This window comes from Amblyomma americanum, chromosome 5, assembly GCF_052857255.1.
Source record: "Amblyomma americanum isolate KBUSLIRL-KWMA chromosome 5, ASM5285725v1, whole genome shotgun sequence".
Classification (NCBI taxonomy): Eukaryota; Metazoa; Arthropoda; class Arachnida; order Ixodida; family Ixodidae; genus Amblyomma; species Amblyomma americanum.
This window is the reverse complement of record NC_135501.1, coordinates 49,828,268-49,845,331: the sequence shown is the minus strand read 5'-3', so window position 1 is coordinate 49,845,331 and position 17,064 is coordinate 49,828,268. Positions and strand designations below refer to the sequence as shown.

Here is a 17,064-nt window from a genome sequence, read left to right as displayed (position 1 = left end):
TACGCTTTAACTAAAAACACAAAACTCAAAACTCTCGTGACTCCGGACCACCGTCGGCCACCACACGGCCAACCCGCCCGGCCGCTGCTCAAGGAACTCGCTTCTCCAACTCCGCGACCCCGGGACCACCACCGGCCGCACACGACCGATCTGTCCGGCTGCCACCAACCAACCTCCCGGGAGCGCTCTCCTTAGCGCGCACCCATGTCCTTGTCCTCCCGCCAAAACTACACCCTCAGCCAATAGGTGACTTTCCCGCCACATTTCGGACGCAAGATATCACAACACAAAAGAAAAGCACACAATATAAAACACATGCCTTGCAACGCAAAAGAAAAGCACAAAATATCGAGCACACGGCTCGCTGCAAGCTGCCGTGGCCAACTAGAAAAATGCCACAACGAGGGGGGGAAACCATTTACGACACATGCATCCTGTTAGCTGCTCTGGCCTAGGGTGCCCGGATGCCCGCTCGCCTCCGACGCTGGCCCATCGAGCAAGCTGCCGTGGCTAACTAGAAACATGCCACAACGAGGGGAGAGAAACAATTTACAACACATGCGTCACTGTTAGCTGCTCTGGCCTAGGGTGCCCGGCCTCCGGCGCTGGCCCATCGAGCAAGCTGCCATGGCTAACCAGAAACAAGCCACAACGAGGGGAGAGAAACCCTTTACGACATATGCGTCTGATCAGACGATTCCTCCTTGCTTAGGCCGAGGCTCCCGAAACTCGCGCGAGACGCCACCCTGAGAGCCTCGTTTGTCGGCGTGTTCCCCTGCTCCCCCTCGGCGGCCCTCCTCACGCATTACCACGACGTACGCCAGCTGCGTTGTGACAATAACTGGTGATGGCTTTAGCCTGTGTTCTACGATACCTTCAGCAAAAAAATGCATTGCGGCTTAGCATTGCTAAGCATGAAATTTGTGAAAATGCAGTTTTTTTCCTGACGGACACCACCGCCACGTAGCACGCAGCACCGTTGAGGTGTTTACTGACCCAGTGAGCCAGTTGCACTTGCTACTCAGAGGCTTCACACAGACACACACCACTGAAACTCGGGTAGTGTGGCTAGAGGTGCTTTTTAACTAAATGAGGAGGGGCATTAAAGACAGAGACGCCCAGACAGCAGGCGGTACAACATGTATGTGTCTGTGCATCTCCACTGTCTCCTGTGCTTTGTCACTCGTATCGGGCTATACTGACGTGTGCTTGTGCCTGTCGCTGTCTACAGGCTTACCCAGCCATGGTATCCAAGCTGCTGTATTGCTCACGGACCCTGCCTGAGATTGAAAAGGTGAGGGCATTGGTGCTTGCTTCAAATAAACGCTGGGGCATGTCTCTTCCAAGACACCATAGCATCTTAAGTTGCAGAAATATTGTAGTTGGGTAGTAGTGTCGACATGATGTGGCATCACTGCTGCAGACAGGTTTAGCTCATCCTTATTCCAGTGTAGATGATTTTTTTTCCCGGTTATATTTGCTGCCAAAGAGGTCTTAATTGGTAGACTTTGCCTAATGTACGATTTTGTTTTTCCTAACTTGGCTCTTTTGACAGTGTATGCTGAGAGGCCAGTTGGTCACCGTCCTGTCCTCGCCTTTCTTTGTCCTGTCAAAACTCCACGTTTTTTTCGTTGAGCATAATTGGCTTTTTTATCCAAAGCAAAAACTAAAATGATACACCTGCTGCGTTGTTATTGGTGTAGTTTTCTTCGTCTTAACATGTGGCGTGTCATGGGTCATGGAAAATGTTTGTGGCTGTTCCTGTTTCTTGTAGTACTTTTTGCAGCCATTTCACTCTCTCACTGAGAAGTGGTGTAGGGTTTCGATATTGTGGAATCTTGCACTAATGGCCTCGTCTGTATGTAGAGGATGTCTTTCCCCTGGTGTTACTTAAGCTCCTGAAGCCTAAGGTTTGGCTGGAGTTCCAAGATTTTATTCATACTTCTACATCAAGAAAAAATTATACATTGCTTTATCAGATCTTAAAGGTCTACAGAGACCAAGTTTTTACTTTTGTGTTTCCTTCTTTCAAGCAATGTGTTAGAGATTGCTATACATGGAGCACCCCATGGTAGTCCTCTATGACCGCTGAATAATTTACTTTCTTCTTAATGCTGTTTCGGTTTCAGTTTCATCAACCGAATGATGGCTGTGACGTGTAGTTGGTCTTTAGGTCACGTGAGGAACAAAAAAAAAATGGCAGTATAACTGCTGATGCGTCATTTGTGTTAATTGTAGCTATTGAAGCAGGCTGATTTAAGTGCTGTAGTCAGTTAAAACTCTGTATTAGCGTTTATATTGCAGCTCTCAGTGCCTCATGTGACCTAAAGTTTAGCTACACGTCCAAGCCATCGTTTGGTTGATGAAACAGACATCATGAGAGAAGAAATTCAATTATAAATTATTTAGTGGTCGTAAAGAGTCTGGATTGAGCCGAGTAGTGCACTCTTCACAACTGTCGGGGCTGCCAGAAAGTGGCTAGAAATGAGTTCACTTTGCCTATTGACGGAGAGCCGTGGCCTTGTTTGGCTTGCGTCTTGTTTGTTTTTGACTCCAGCGTCCAGTGGTAAGCCTTTTCTGCTCATTCACCGTCGTATAAATATCTTTTCCTGACTGCAAGTGCTCCTTTAAGCCATTTCCTTCACATGGAAATGTGGGAGAGGACAAAAGGTACAATGTGATCAGAGAAGAACTCTGGGGACCTTAAGAGTCACTTTAAGAGTAGAACGTGATAGGACGAGTTGACATTTGTGGCAGCTTCTGTTGAAATTGTTGGTTCATCAGCCACCATATTCGGACTGCTAGCTGCAGATATCCACTATGCTATGACGGTGCAGACATCTGCATTTATCATTTTTTTTTCTTATTTTAAATTGAAGGGTCCTGTTCTGCAGAATATCCGGCGGCGTCCAATTGGCTTGAACTTGGCTTCAACCACGAGGGTATGTTATGTTCTGGTGCAAACGTGACCGATTCCCCTGCTGTTGCCGTTCTGCAGGTGGTGGAGGAGCTCCGGCGGCTGCTGGAGCACTACCAGCGAGAGACCGGGGAGGAGATGGATCTGCTGGGCCTCTGCCTCACCTCCCGCAAGAATCTCTGTATCCACCCCCAGGTCAGGGCAGTCGAGAAGCATTAGGTGATTCCACCCTGCTTGAGAATTGTAGCATTTGTGAAGATAAATCACACAGATAAACGCCTGCAGGTCAGCCTGGAGCGGGATGGTCGTGTGGTGGACGGACGGTGCTTCAGCCTGACCGCCTCATATCGTCGTGCCCGCGCAACCGATCCAGAGATCGAGTGTTGTCTATTTTACGAGGTGGGTCACCCGATTCTGGCATTTCGTTCCCCACTGCGGTCAGTGGGTGGACCTTGCGGGCAACAAGAGGGTTGTTCAGGCACTGTGTTTTAGGATGGGATAAGGGATAGGGGATAAGAAGGACTTTGTGATTACATGTGCGCTGTCACCTTTCATGCTGATTTTGTGTCACTGGCTGTGTTCGGAGCGATAATGCGCGGTGTCACATGCTTGAGCTGGGTATTATAAATATGCCTCTTTTTCCGTCAAATAAACAGTTGGTAGTATGCGCATGTGTTGTCCTTCCCTTGTGCCGTCGTTGTTGCACCACTCCATTTATGGTGAATGAACTTTGCTTTGAACTTGATGTCAAAAAGAAAAATAAAGATCTCCCTTCAAACTGTGCTTTGAAACTTCAGCTTATTTCAAGATACTGTTAGGGTAAATTTCTCTATTATAAATGACCTGAAATAGCGGACAATATATGCCCATGACTTGATGCAGCAAATTGAAGCTTGCTGTAGAGTTTTGCTGAAATTCTTTTTAAAGACCTCTCGCAGAGCTTGCATTTATTCAGAATGACGTGCATGTATAGACAGCCGCACAAAGGAATGCCATGTAGTGTAATACAGTCGAGCCCACATATAACAGCCCCAGTTAAGACGAACTTGCACTTGTAACGAACGAGACCAGCGCGACCGTCAAAATATACATTGTTTCAATGGCACAAAATCACACGTATAACGAACATCACTAAGCCCTGCTGATCGGTTACAGTGAACAGACGGCGCAAACCTGGCGCCGCAATGCGAGACAACCTGCCTACGACCGCTTTGTACGCCCGGCGCGCAGTATGTTTTCCCTCTACTCATCACAGGCGAACTGCCCTGTCAAACGCTCTCAAGCGAGCTACCCTTCCCCCCCCCCCCCCCCCCCCCCCCCCCCCCCACGCCTTCCAAGATCGCCTTCCCGCCCCTCCTCGCATCTCTGCTTCCCTCCCCTCATTCTCTTCCAAATCCGCGCATGGCCTCCGCGATCAACCGCTCCGCCGCCGGTGCCGATCATGGAGGCCTTCCGTGGGAAGGCCTTCGATGGGAGCCAAGAGGTGGCTGCACTGATGCTCACGGACGCCCCTCATTGGTCTCTCCGCTGGCGCTGTGCGTCTGTATCTTTAGCTGGATTGGCTTGATTGCCTCCTGTTTGCGTTGCATGTCTACCCCATCTCGCGCTTTTGTCACGCTTGTCGGGGTGCGGACGTTTCGTTGGCTTCGTTCAAATCTCGGGCCCTGGTTGTAATTCGGGATGGCGGACGGGAACACCATGCCCATTTCCATTGTATTCAGCGGTAGAGATGATGAGAGCAGCCTGGGCGGAGGTGACGGCCACTGGCGAGCGTAACTGCTTCCGCAAGGCCGGCTTCGTCGACACAGTGTGTGATGCCGAGCCTGATGCTTCGGAAGATGCCCGGCGGCGATTTGGGGTAGCGCGCCATCAACTCCGACATGGGGGGTCATGACATTGTTTGGAATGATTTCATTTCTGTCGATGGCGACGCCAACACCGCAGAACCGTGCACGGACAAGGGCATCGTTTCTGAATTGCGGGACGAGAGTGACGCGGAGGAATCGGATGAGGATGAAACATTGGAGCCAGCACCCATAAGCGTGCCTGTAGCAATGGGCTACAGAGAGAGCCTCGGACAACTTCTCTATGCCAAGGTCCTCGGCGAAGAGCACGCTTCTGATTTAAATAAACAGAAAACCTCCCTCATTGGATCTGTGCTGCAAAAACAGACGTCCATCACGGACTTTTTTGAAAAGAAAAATTCTTTGTTTTGACAAGTGTCTTTAAAGCTGTGGTCCACTTACTACGAACTTCGGGATATAACGAAGGAATGCCGCGTGACGCTCATGTTCGTTACATGCGGGCTCGACTGTAGTGGTGCGTGTAGGTTGCACTCAGATGCTTGTTCACTTTTTTTGTTGCAGCATTGAAAAATGACATAGCTAAGGCATTTTGAGAAACACCAACTGCCCAGCAGAGGCTTCAGCTGCCAAGGAGAACTTGTGCTTTTCAGTTAGAACTGCCCTTGGCTATCTCGTGATCTTATCACATCATATTGTGTGATTGGCACAATATCGGCACAATACAGTCACAAAATCGTGATCTGACCACGATGTGCTCACCACGGTGTCTAGAAGGTTTTGGTGTTCACTTGCTAATCACAAGGTCATGGGTTTGACCTCAGCGGCCATATTTTAATGAAGGTAAAATGCAAAAGGTGCCTGTGTGGCGAGCGTTGTCAGTGCACATTGAGGAACCCCAGGTGGTCTAAATTAATCCAGAGCTGTCCACTACAGTGCCCCCCGTGTGTGACTTCGGGATGTTAAACCGCACATGTCGTGCTGATCGTTCTGTGATCAGCAGCCTCATATGATCACTTATCAGTGCGCACACTGGACTCGCACTGATCTGCTTCTCACCAGGGTTGGTTTGGATGAAGCTGACAGAGCATAGTGGGCTGTTCGTTGAGTGGTTTGATGAATGAGTGTTCCTTTTGCAGAACTTTGACAGCCAAGGCCGAGACATCCCACTGCCCACTGGCATCTACAGTGTGGTAAGTCTTTGCAGGGACTCACCATGCTTGATTATCACTGTGCTTTAAGCCACTGTGTCTAACGTTGAACCCGCTGGCAAGACTACTGCACCTCATTCAGTGTTGCACCTAGCAAATTCTAAGATTACACTATAAATCATTGCTTCAGTGATGAGAAAGACTTAAAGCAGGCCCAAATGGTGCATCTTTGAAGTGCATCTATTAAGAATGAAGCAGCTTTTAGCGTTGACAGAAAATGCATTGCAAATGCAATGTCACTTACAATGGACTTGCAGGTTATTTCTGCACTAAGGTCTGTCATTCATTGGCTGTAAGTGTTTGTGCATGTAGGTAGGTGAAATCTATTGCTGGCAGTGGGTCTTGCATGTAACATACTGGTAGAGAAATTGTACTCCGATGAATCAAAGCCAGTGTTTGGAGAGCTGTAGTTGGTGCGCCCATGATTGTACAAGCAGCGGCTTTTCCAGAATGGATTTGACACTACCCGCACTCGTTCTGCACTTGGGTGATGATTCCAAGCACCTGGCAACAGATACTCAATACTGAAGATGATGTGCTTTACTGTCATTCTGTGTCTGCAGGATGACCTGAAGGCGTACGGTCGAGAGCGTCAGCTGTGCCCCTACTTCGTGGCACGCCAAGCAGTGAGCAAGCTCTTTCTCATTGGCATATTCTAGCCGCTTTAAAGGGACACTAATAGGAAATATATCAGTGCAAACAAGTACCTTTGCTGACTGATAGAGTTCCCGTTTTGTTGTTCTGCGCAAGAGGGCAACTACACTCGTGCAAACTGCAAATAAATTCTCAACAAAACTCTGGTGCCATTATGCCATTGCAGTGCACTAGCACTATGGCCCCCCCTACTCACTGGTATCGCTGCTCTTTTGTCTGGAGCCTGCTTGACCTTGAAAACGGAGCCTTGAACTGAAACCATTCTGAAAACTGAAAAATTACTGCACCTGATTCACATTTGGCCTAACTGCACTAAATCGCCTGACATTTTTTATGACCTGTATCTCCCCGTAGATCAGGGAAAAGTATGAAAACAAAGCTGCAAAACTCTTGAAAACAAAACAGCCATTCATGACCGGTGCAGAATTTGCTTGAAAAATTCTCGAGGGACATCATTGTAGTCTTTCACTTGTATTTAATTTTCTGGCTTGTGCTTGCTCTGTTCTCAGAAAAATGACATTTGTAGTCTGGGACACTTTTCACTTCATTGTGCTGTATTTGCTGTCCTTTCCCTTTGTTTGCCTCGGACCCCTGCAATGTACAGTGGGACCCTGAGGATACAAATTGCAAAAAAAAAAGTGAAAAATGAATAAACGACTCAGCAGGCAAATCTAGCTGGCCCTGATATTCTCCTTTAGAGCCTCTTTAAGGGCATGACCTTTCACATGGCATGTGGTGCTGTTGGTGTGGGACACCCCCCCCATTCCTCTCCATCCACTTGTCCCTCTCGTCAGGTGCTGCAAGCCAAGGTGGTGGTGTACAGCTACCACTACCTGCTGGACCCCAAGATCGCTGAGGTGGTCTCCAAGGAGATGAGCCGCAATGCGGTCGTCGTCTTCGATGAGGCCCACAACATTGGTGGGTGGTGCTCTGGTTTTCCGCTATTCGGGAACATGTTCTTGTGCTCTGCATGAGTTATTATATTTTCTGCCTAGCGCTTGAGGAAATGTGAAGAGAGCTCTGCGTTGCTGTTCGTTATTACTGTTGTGCTGTGTACTTGTGACACGCTAGTAATCTACTAGCCTCAAGACAGCTGTGGTTGGCACATTCACTATGTAAATTGTGGTGGGAACTCTCGAAGGTTTAGCCTTGTGAGTGCAGTGAGAAGTGAACTGTAGTTTGTTTTCGTCTTTGCTTTGCTGTTTGCTAGCTTGTTTTGCTGTTGGCGAGCTCAGTTGACTGCTTGGGGCGAATTGCGGTGGATGTTGACATCCCTTCTCGTCCAGACAATGTGTGCATTGAGTCCATGAGCGTGCGGCTGACCAAGCGGACTGTCGAGGGGAGCATGGAGAACATTGACAGCCTCGACCACACCATCAAAGAGTGAGTGCCACCCTCTGTGCAAGGCATGACATTTGGTTCTTGTTAGATGGTTATAGCAGGAAGTGTTGTTAGTTGGATGGCAAACCACAGGTTCTAGGTCTTTATAAATTCTCGCGTGAAACAGACTCTAAGAAGTACTGCTCTGCTCATGATGGGATTGTTTTAAAGTGCATCAACCAGTTCTTCTTAGCTATAAATGTGTCAGGCGCTTGTTAAACATGTGCAAAGGAGGCAGAGAAGTGAAGTAGAGAACAGAAGTGTAAAGGTAGAACTACAGCTGAGCCTGCCTGTAACGAATATAAATGTCACATGCCGGTCTTTCGTTAGGTATTTCCGCATGTTTGGACCAAGTGGACTGGTCATAATATAGATGACACTGCAAGGAAAATTTTCTTGGGGCAGTGCTTATGTGGTATCTGCGATTTGCTATTGGTATGGCCAAATTCTTCGGTGGGGTGATCGGCGACACGCGTTTCAGCCTCATGCATGGCGCGGTGTAAGGTAGCTTTTAATTTTGGTGCACGTATCAGCGAGCCGCGAAATCTGTATCTGCAGTGTGGTCATTTTTGCGTCTGCGACTCTTATGTCTTGTCAGGATGCTGTCTTTGGTGAGCACTAACCGGTGATAGCCTTTGCAGAAAATCACGCCGACGCTGCGTGTGGATGCAGTGGCGGCATTGGGCAGTTTTCATGCACCGAAAGCACTAACCAAGCTTTAATCTTAGTTGAGTCAATTTTTGGGCCAAATAAAGCGCACAGGCATTTGGTGAATTGGTATGGATCCTAAAATGGATGCAAGACAAATGTCTTGTGTGAGAAGTTCATATGTGGCGCTGATGTCCACAAGGCGCAACTACCTATCTGTTGGGCTCCGTACAGGCGCAGATTTCACAAATTATAAGCGCTACAGCTTTTTGTCAAGTTTTTATCTGGCTTCTGAACAATCGGTGATCAGTGTATGTGGTGCAGGTAATAACTGATGCGCCCGACGAAACCCCTCCAGTAAATCTGTTTAAGCGCAATAAGAGTTCTTCTTTAATGACCGCCCATAAAAAATTGCAGCCGGTTCAGCTTGCTTGGCCAGATGCGAAGTATGTGCTCTAGCACGTCGCGTTTCATTTCACTTTTGGTTCAAGGCTAGGGTTTCAAGGTCAGAATTCATGGAAAGGTCGGAGAAATCGGTGATTGGGGACCTTGAAGGGACTATGCAATAAATTAATTGAGATTACGTAAAGCAGACGAGAGATAAGCATTTCATCACTCGTCACCCCAACGCAAGGATCTTTAAGCTAGCATCAATAACAACGAAGATATAGACGATTAAAACTTACGCTCCTCCTCTCCCCCCTCAACTCGTACACGCGGGGCACCAGACAGAAATAAAGAAAACAGGTATGGGACTGTGCCCCTCCTTTGAATACGTCATCAGATGACGTTCGCTTTGCAACTTCCGGTTGTCGCTCCTAGCACCCCAGCACAGCTTGGGCGGCGTGGCGGCATCTCTCCGGTCTCTCTTCGCCTTCCTGGATTGCGGCGCGCGTCGGTTTTCTTTGCTTGTCGTCTATTGTAGTTAGCAGTAATAAACCCGGACCTCGAGGTGCGACTGCTCGCTCTTACGGCTGCGATGGGCATCGAGCCCTATGCGTGCCCACGAAGAGCCGTGCGAGTGGCTCCGGAACTCCCTACAGAAGGAGGCAGCAGAGGAAAATTGAAACCATATGCGCGAAGGCAATGCCTTGGCTCGCTTGCCAGAGAGGGTCGCGCTGCGGCACGAGGAGACGATTTTCACGGCTACCGGAAGTGTGCCCGTGACGTCGTGGCTGCCGCGGCTCCAGCGAATGAGAGTGTGTGGTGGCCTGGTGACGTCTTTCTTCCACGATTTTAGTTCCAAAATCGGTCACTACGAGCACACCGATCGGCCCGCGAATTTTAAGAAACACGTTTTTTCTTATTTATGATAAATTGCCGGCTCAGTTCCGAAGACTTATTCTTGGTGTGAATGCTTATTAGCATCATTTCTAAACATAGAAAACATTTACAAACGATTTTGAATTCTTTGCATAGTCCCTTTAATGTCAGTCTGCTATAAAATTGTGGTACCGCTTAACGCACCTTAAGAGGGCCCTGCGGTAGCACTGTGTCCTGGATCCACTGCGCATGTATGGCAGTTGATGAAGACGACGATACGCAGTGAGCAGCACATGAGAGTGATAGTTAAACATGAGGTGTGATCGGTTGCTGCGATAGCATAGTGCTCTCATGTATAATGGCCAGCAAAGCTGATCTGTAAGCGCCACCACAGGTTCGAAACTTAGGCGTGACGCAGTTGTGGCCATGTTTATTTTATTTCTGCAGGCCTTGCTGGTTCACAACGAGTTTTTTTCGAGATCGGAAGGCTTGGTGCTTGCGCACTAAAACATCCACAGTGTCCAGTGTTTAAATTTAGAAGACAAGCACCATTGACAACCAGTGAGTGCCATACCTCCTCTGCCACTAGCCTGTTTCCAGAAGCGGGCAAGCTTCACAGTTAATTGTGCGTAAGCCGAGGCGGTGTTGCGCATCAGTGGCAGGCTTTCTTTTTTTTATGTTTGTATAACCTTCGTTTTTGATGGTCTTCTCCAAAGAAGGGAAAGTGGTATCGATGGTCATGTAGGACCACGATTTAGACTGCACAACACGTCTCGGCATGTGAGTTCCTGTCGCCTGCATGTTCGCTGTAACCGAATTTTGTGGACGTTTGTTCTGCCTTGAGATTCAGTGCCATAGCCCTAATGAACGTCGTGACAGTCGCATCACCTTTGTTCATGCTGAGCAAAGGTTTCATTATAAGTAGTGCCGATTTAAGTTGGCTGGACTGTAATTCAAATCATTTTCAAACCATTACTCTTTGCGCTAAACTCATTCCTGAATTTTCGGGCATGGCATCTTACGTGCGACTTTAACACATGCACGTGGGTCGTCTGGGCCTTGTCGTCCAAGTAAGAAGGTTCCTGGAACGCAGTTGGAATGTGGCTGCTTTATAAGGCGGACCTACTTATAATGAACACTCAGTATGAACAGAGATGACGCTACTGTCATGTACAGCCGAGTCCACTTATAACAATATTTAAGTGCCACAAAAATTCCATTGTTATAACCAACAATTGTTATAAACGGGTTGCATGAAAAAAAAGCATAACAACTGCAAAGAGGGGTAACGGACGGCAAGTGACGTGAGCTTCGCTGAGGCATCGTTTTGGTGGCCCCGAAAGGGACCTTGTAAAAAATACGAGAAGGTTGCCACGGCCGCCTCTCAGCTTGAAGAATCTCAAAGAAACACTGGAGTGAAATAGCCACAAGCATCTCACCACGTACTTCTCACTGGCTTGCACGACAAAACCCCATGTCCATCGGCCTTGCTTGCCTCACGCGAAGCTTGCCGACATCCTTCTCCATAGCCTCTCTTTGAAGCGCTGTATCCAGCCGCCACCTGGCTGGAAGTCCACATTGTTAATCAGCAGGGCAAACTGCTTCGCCTTTGTGGCCAGAATCGGCCCGGTGGTAGGCAAGTTCTGGGCACGGGCACCAAGAAACCACTCGTAGAGGGCCTCCTCCACCTCCTCATAGGTACCTTGTCGAGCGCATTTGCACCCACTGTCAAGCGAGCACTTTTCTTTGTCGAACTTCCCAGCAGAGCGGATGATCGTCGGCACCGTCGGTTGCGATAGTGCGTACTTCTTAACCAAGTCACACACTTTCTTACAGTCTTTGTAGTCCTTCACGCAACTGCACTTCGTCTCCAAATCGATAGCCGTGTGCTTTCTTTTCACCGGCAACGTCATCCGATAATCAGCGGGTGGATCAGCCATCTTCCGTTTCGGCACCGATTCAAACGATACGGAGAAACCACGTGGCCAGGAACGACTTTGACGCAATCAACTAACACAAACAACCAAATCCGTTGGCAGAACTGTGCAGAATGAGGGGCGAGCGAGCAGATCAGCACTGTGGCTGGGTTGGCAAGGTCCATTCGTGTTTCAGAGGGTGGTGCGGCGTAGAGCTATGGGCGCAGCCCATTTTTGTTCGGAGGGGTGGAAGGGCAGCGGTAGTGAGGCACGCGAGGCTGGCGATGAGGAGAAGGCCAGAAAACAAGTTTCATTGTATGAGCGCGTGGCGGGGAGGATGCAGCGGCTAGAATTTTTTTTTTTCTTTTCAAGGATTTCGCATTCCTCTACCTTTTGGCACAAGCACTCAGGAGCCAGACTTTATTGTTATAACCGATAATGCGGCATGGGGGCATTGCAGTAAGCGGATAACTTTACCATAAAAAACGTACAAAAGTGGACGGTGCAGCAGCTTTTCATTCTTGTAACCGATATATTGTTAAAACCGGTATCGTTATAAGTAGGTTCGACTGTATGCATTAGGGCTATGGCACCGAACCTCAGAATGAACTTGCTGGGATATGCTGCGCAGTGTCCATCAAGGTCCGACATGAGCATCAATATCGCTTTTGCTTTTCGTGAGAGGATTGTGGAAAGGGTGTGAGTTAGGTGAAGAAGTTGCAAAAAAGAAAGAAAGTCTGCCACTTGTGTGCGAGATCAGCTCGGCTTCTGCACACTGTGAGGCCTGCCTGCTTTGAAAAAGGGCCGGGTGGCAGGCAGAGGAGGTGCGGCACAGTGATGAATTTTCAACGGCTTCTGTTTTGTTCTAGGTGAAGCACTTTACATGTAAGCATGAAGCAGTGGGTACGGAAGCACCCTTGGCTGCAGTGAAGGGGCGCCGTTTGTTTTTGCTTTTTTTTTTAGAATCCATACAGCAGATGTTGAGAGTTGCTCTTTATAGAGCAACTATCTCCTCCTCCCTGCAAATGGAGCAGTTACTCGTGCCTTGTGCAGAGCGCGTTGGTTCCTCTTCTTGCAGGCTGAAGGTGCAAGATGCAGAGAAGCTGCGCAGGGAGTATGAGGAGCTGGTGGAGGGGCTACGGCAGGCACGGGAAGCTAGGGAGGCCGACCTCATCCTAGCAAACCCCGGTTGGTCACTGCCACATGTTTCTGTGTTTCTGTAGAAAAAAAAAAACAAGTGATCTTTTTCCTGCATCCCTTTTTAGAGGAAAGCAGTGTAAAGGGTGATGCACCAGGGCGAAGTGAAAACTTTGCAGAGTGCCCTTTTTTTTCTTGCAGCCCTTCGATTTACAGAGGGGTGTAAACATTTGCAGTTTTGCATGTAAGCAAAACTTCCATGCAAGTTTTGCAGAGTGCCATATTCTGTCTGACCCTGCTTGGCAGGTGTTATCATCATCATCAGGCTGACTACACCCACTGCAGGGCAAAGGCTTCTCCCATGTCTCTCAAATTAACCCGGTCTTTTGCCAGCTGCGCGCACCCTATGTCTGCGAACTTCTTAATCTCATCCGCCCACCTAGCCTTCTGCCGCCCCCTGCTACGCTTGCCTTCTCTTGGAATCCACTCCGTTACCTCTAAGGACCAGTGGTTATCTTGCCTTCGCATTACATGCTCTGCCTGAGCCCATTTCTTCTTCTTGATTTCGACTAGGATGTCATAAACCCTCGTTTGCTCCTTCACCCACTCTGCCCGCTTCCGGTCTCTTGTCGTTACACCTATCATTTTTCTTTCCATGGCTCGCTGCGTTGTCCATAACTTAAGCTGAACCCTTTTGGTTAGCCTCCACGTTTCTGCCCCGTAGGTGAGTGCCGGTAATATACAGCTGCTGCACACTTTTCTCTTGAGGGATGTTGGTAAACTGCCATTCATGATCTGCGAGAACTTGCCATATGCGCTCCACCCCATTCTTATCCTTCTAGTTATTTCCCTCTCATGATTCGGATCAGTGGTCACTACCTGACCTAAGTAGATGTATTCCTTTCCCCCTTCCCGCACTTCCCTGCCAATTGTGAGCTGCTGTTCCCTTGCTAGACTGTTGAACATTACCTTGGTTTTCTGCATGTTAATTTTTAGACCCAGCATTTTGCTCTGCCTGTCTAACTCATTGATCATGTTTTGCAATTCATCTCCTTAGTGACTCAGCAAGGCAATGTCATCAGTGATTAGCCGATTGTTTAGGTATTCTCCATTAACTCTTATTCCCAACTGTTCCCAATTCAGGCCTCCGAATACCTCTTGTAAACAGGCTTTGAATAGCATTGGTGAGATCGTGTCTCCTTGCCTGATACCCATCCTTATTGGAATTTTATTGCTGACTTTATAGAGGACTATAGTAGCTGTGTAGCTTCCACAGACATCTTCCAGTATTTTCACATAGGGCCTCTTCTACACCCTGGTTCTGCAATGCCTGCGTGACTGCCGAGGTTTCCGCTGAGTCAAAGGCTTTCTCGTCATCAATAAAGGCTATATATAGGGGTTGGTTATGCTCTGCGCATTTCTCTATCACCTGATTGATAGTGCAAATGTGATCTACTCTGGAATATCCTTTACGAAAGCGTCCCGATCATTTGGGTGATTGAAATCTAAGGTTGCCCTGACTCTATATGCGATTAGTAAATACCTTGTAGGTAATGGACAGTAAGCTGACCGGCTTGCAATTTTCAGTTCATAACAGCATATACTTGTGTATTCATGTAATGGCTTCAGAAGGTGTTGTGGAGAGGTTTTTATAAGGGAAAGGACCTATCGGTTATCAAATTTGTTAAGGGATCCGTAGTTATGTAATGATAAACGGGGCGTCATTTGTGACACAGAGACTATAAACCATTCTGTCGCGACACATGCCACAGTGGCATAGTAGCTACAACATTCTGCTACTAGTCGCTTGGTCACAGGTTTGTTTCTTGGTGGTGCGATTGCATTTCGATGGAGTTGAAATGCGAAAATTGCTTGTGTATCAATGTTTTGGTGCATGTTAAAGGGCCTCAGGCAGCTCACTGGCCCACATCATTATGGCATGTGTCACTGGTGACAGTGCAGCTTTAAAGCAGAAGGAACCCGGTAATCAGTTCCATTGGGATGTAGATTAACATCACATGAAGTGCATGTTATTCGTAGTACAGTCCTGTATTAAGGGAGCAATCACTCGTTTGCATCCACCCAAGTGCAGCCGTAGGGCTACAGAGGAAAGCTATGCTGCTTTCGCAGACACTTCATAGCGACTGGTCTGGTGAAGTGATGGCTTGAACCCCAGATGAAGTTCTCTTTAACCGTGATGTTTCTGTGGAAGCTGTATAGTAGCTGCACTTGGGTGCATGTCATTGAGTAATTATACTCTACTTCAGGGGTTTCCTCTGAACATTGTACTGTGTTGTATACTGGATGTAAATAGTTTTGAGCTTAATTTAAACATCCCATCACACCCTTCTTTTGCAGTCCTTCCTGATGAGGTGCTGCAGGGTAAGTGGCCCCCTTTCCCTCCTTCTGCAGCGAAGTGGTAATGGGGACAATGATGGCGCGTGTTGAGCAGAGGCGGTGCCAGGCAACATCCGTCTGGCGGAGCACTTTGTGGGCTTTCTGCGGCGGCTGCTCGAGTACATCAAGATGCGGCTGCGGGCGCAGCACATGGTCCAGGAGAGCCCCGCCGCCTTCCTCAAGGACATCCTCCAGAAGGTGCTCACCTGTCCGTTTTCAGTGCGGTAGCACTACTAGGCGCACTTTATGCATTCTGGACATACTGCATATGTAAATCCCCCAAGTCTGCTTTGCGGCGGTCAGTCCACCTGCCCATCGCGTTGTGGGCAGGTGTACACACCTGGCAGGCCTTCACCTGCGTGAAGGTCCTTAGGTAAAGGCCTCTAGGTCAAAGGCCTTTAGGGTAAAGGCCTTACAGTAAAGGTCCTTAGGGCAAAGGCCTTCATGGTAAATGCCTTCTGGCTAAAGGCTTTTAGGCCAAAGGTCCTTGCGGTAATGCTCATTAGGTCAAAGGCCTTACGGTAAAGGCCTTTAGGCCTAAAGCTTTTATGGTAAAGGCCTCTAAGTCAAATGCCTTTAGCACGTAAGGAGCTTAAATGCCCGTCATAAATACGATATTTACATGATTGTAAGTCGACCTCCTCATATCGCATGACAGAAAAAAAAAAAAGAGTGTGCCTGTGGGCACACTCCAAAATGAAAATAGTCGTTGGACTACTTGTCCACGCTTGTGCTATCGTCCTTACTAATGCTGCCATCCTCATTGCTGGCGTGGTCCCACAGAACGTTTTTCTAACATGTTGTCCAGTGTAATCCCCAACTTTGCAGACAACTGCACCATGACATTGTGTAGAACAGCTGAAAATTCTGCCTGGTTGCAGCCGCCACACTAGCATCACCTGTTCCGAAATGTTCGGGTGAGTTGTTCGTTTCTTTGGAGTAAAGAATGACAGTCATCTTGAATGTAGCCATGAATGAGCACTGAATGCTTACCGACCCCGGGGTGCAAGTGATGATTGAAGCACTACTTTCAAAACAAACTGGTAAAATGTGGCCAGCATTGTAGCCATGTGCGTCCAACAGATCCTATGTGTGAGCGGCGTTGGCATTACCAAGCGACACTACCGGAGGCATTGCTGTTCTGAGTGGCTGTGCCGCTGCGATTGGAACGGTGACCCTTCCATCAACTATCGACACTCCCATGAGCGCCAAGTGCACAGTTAAAGGTAAAAAAAAATTAAAATTTTTCCAAACAAGCATGCAGAATAGCTGAATGCTAATGGGTAGAGCTGTAAAGCAAACATAAATTTGCCACCATGCTGTAGCATCCCCGATATCCCATTTGTCTCAGCTTTATTTATGGTGCCATGCTTTGGTTTCGATTGTAAATAGACCCCCCCCCCCCCCCCCCACCCCCATCTTCGAATTTTTAAATAAAAAAAATAGTTGACTTGCAATCGTGTAAGTACAGTAGTAGTGCTACAGCACGATATTTCGCACGTAGCCATGCTAAACCGTCTGCTAATCTTTTTGCTTTGCTGTATTTTGCACAGAGTACGGTTTCTTCTTCTGTTGTGCGTACCTACTCGGTCTACTGCAATCCACCTGTAGTGCAGATTGCATATGTGTGGGCCAAACCGATGGCATGGTTACAATGAAGGGGTAGGTACTCTAGTTCATGTGATGGCGGTTGCAAGGCAAAAAAGGCTGGGGTCCAGTGCTGGCTACGGTCACTGGCT

General features: G+C 48.1%; 1 protein-coding gene across 1 annotated transcript in view; it reads left to right on the top strand.

The window, feature by feature from the left end:
- Xpd (general transcription and DNA repair factor IIH helicase subunit Xpd) overlaps positions 1-17,064 on the top strand; it is a 71,405-nt gene that overhangs the window by 5,567 nt on the left and 48,774 nt on the right. The window contains exons 4-13 of the mRNA XM_077664816.1: positions 1,232-1,294; positions 2,999-3,112; positions 3,203-3,316; positions 5,859-5,912; positions 6,494-6,556; positions 7,379-7,502; positions 7,871-7,967; positions 12,870-12,979; positions 15,287-15,310; positions 15,381-15,523. Coding sequence (XP_077520942.1) covers positions 1,232-1,294; positions 2,999-3,112; positions 3,203-3,316; positions 5,859-5,912; positions 6,494-6,556; positions 7,379-7,502; positions 7,871-7,967; positions 12,870-12,979; positions 15,287-15,310; positions 15,381-15,523 — 906 coding nt within the window. The remainder of the gene's footprint in view (positions 1-1,231; positions 1,295-2,998; positions 3,113-3,202; positions 3,317-5,858; positions 5,913-6,493; positions 6,557-7,378; positions 7,503-7,870; positions 7,968-12,869; positions 12,980-15,286; positions 15,311-15,380; positions 15,524-17,064) is intronic.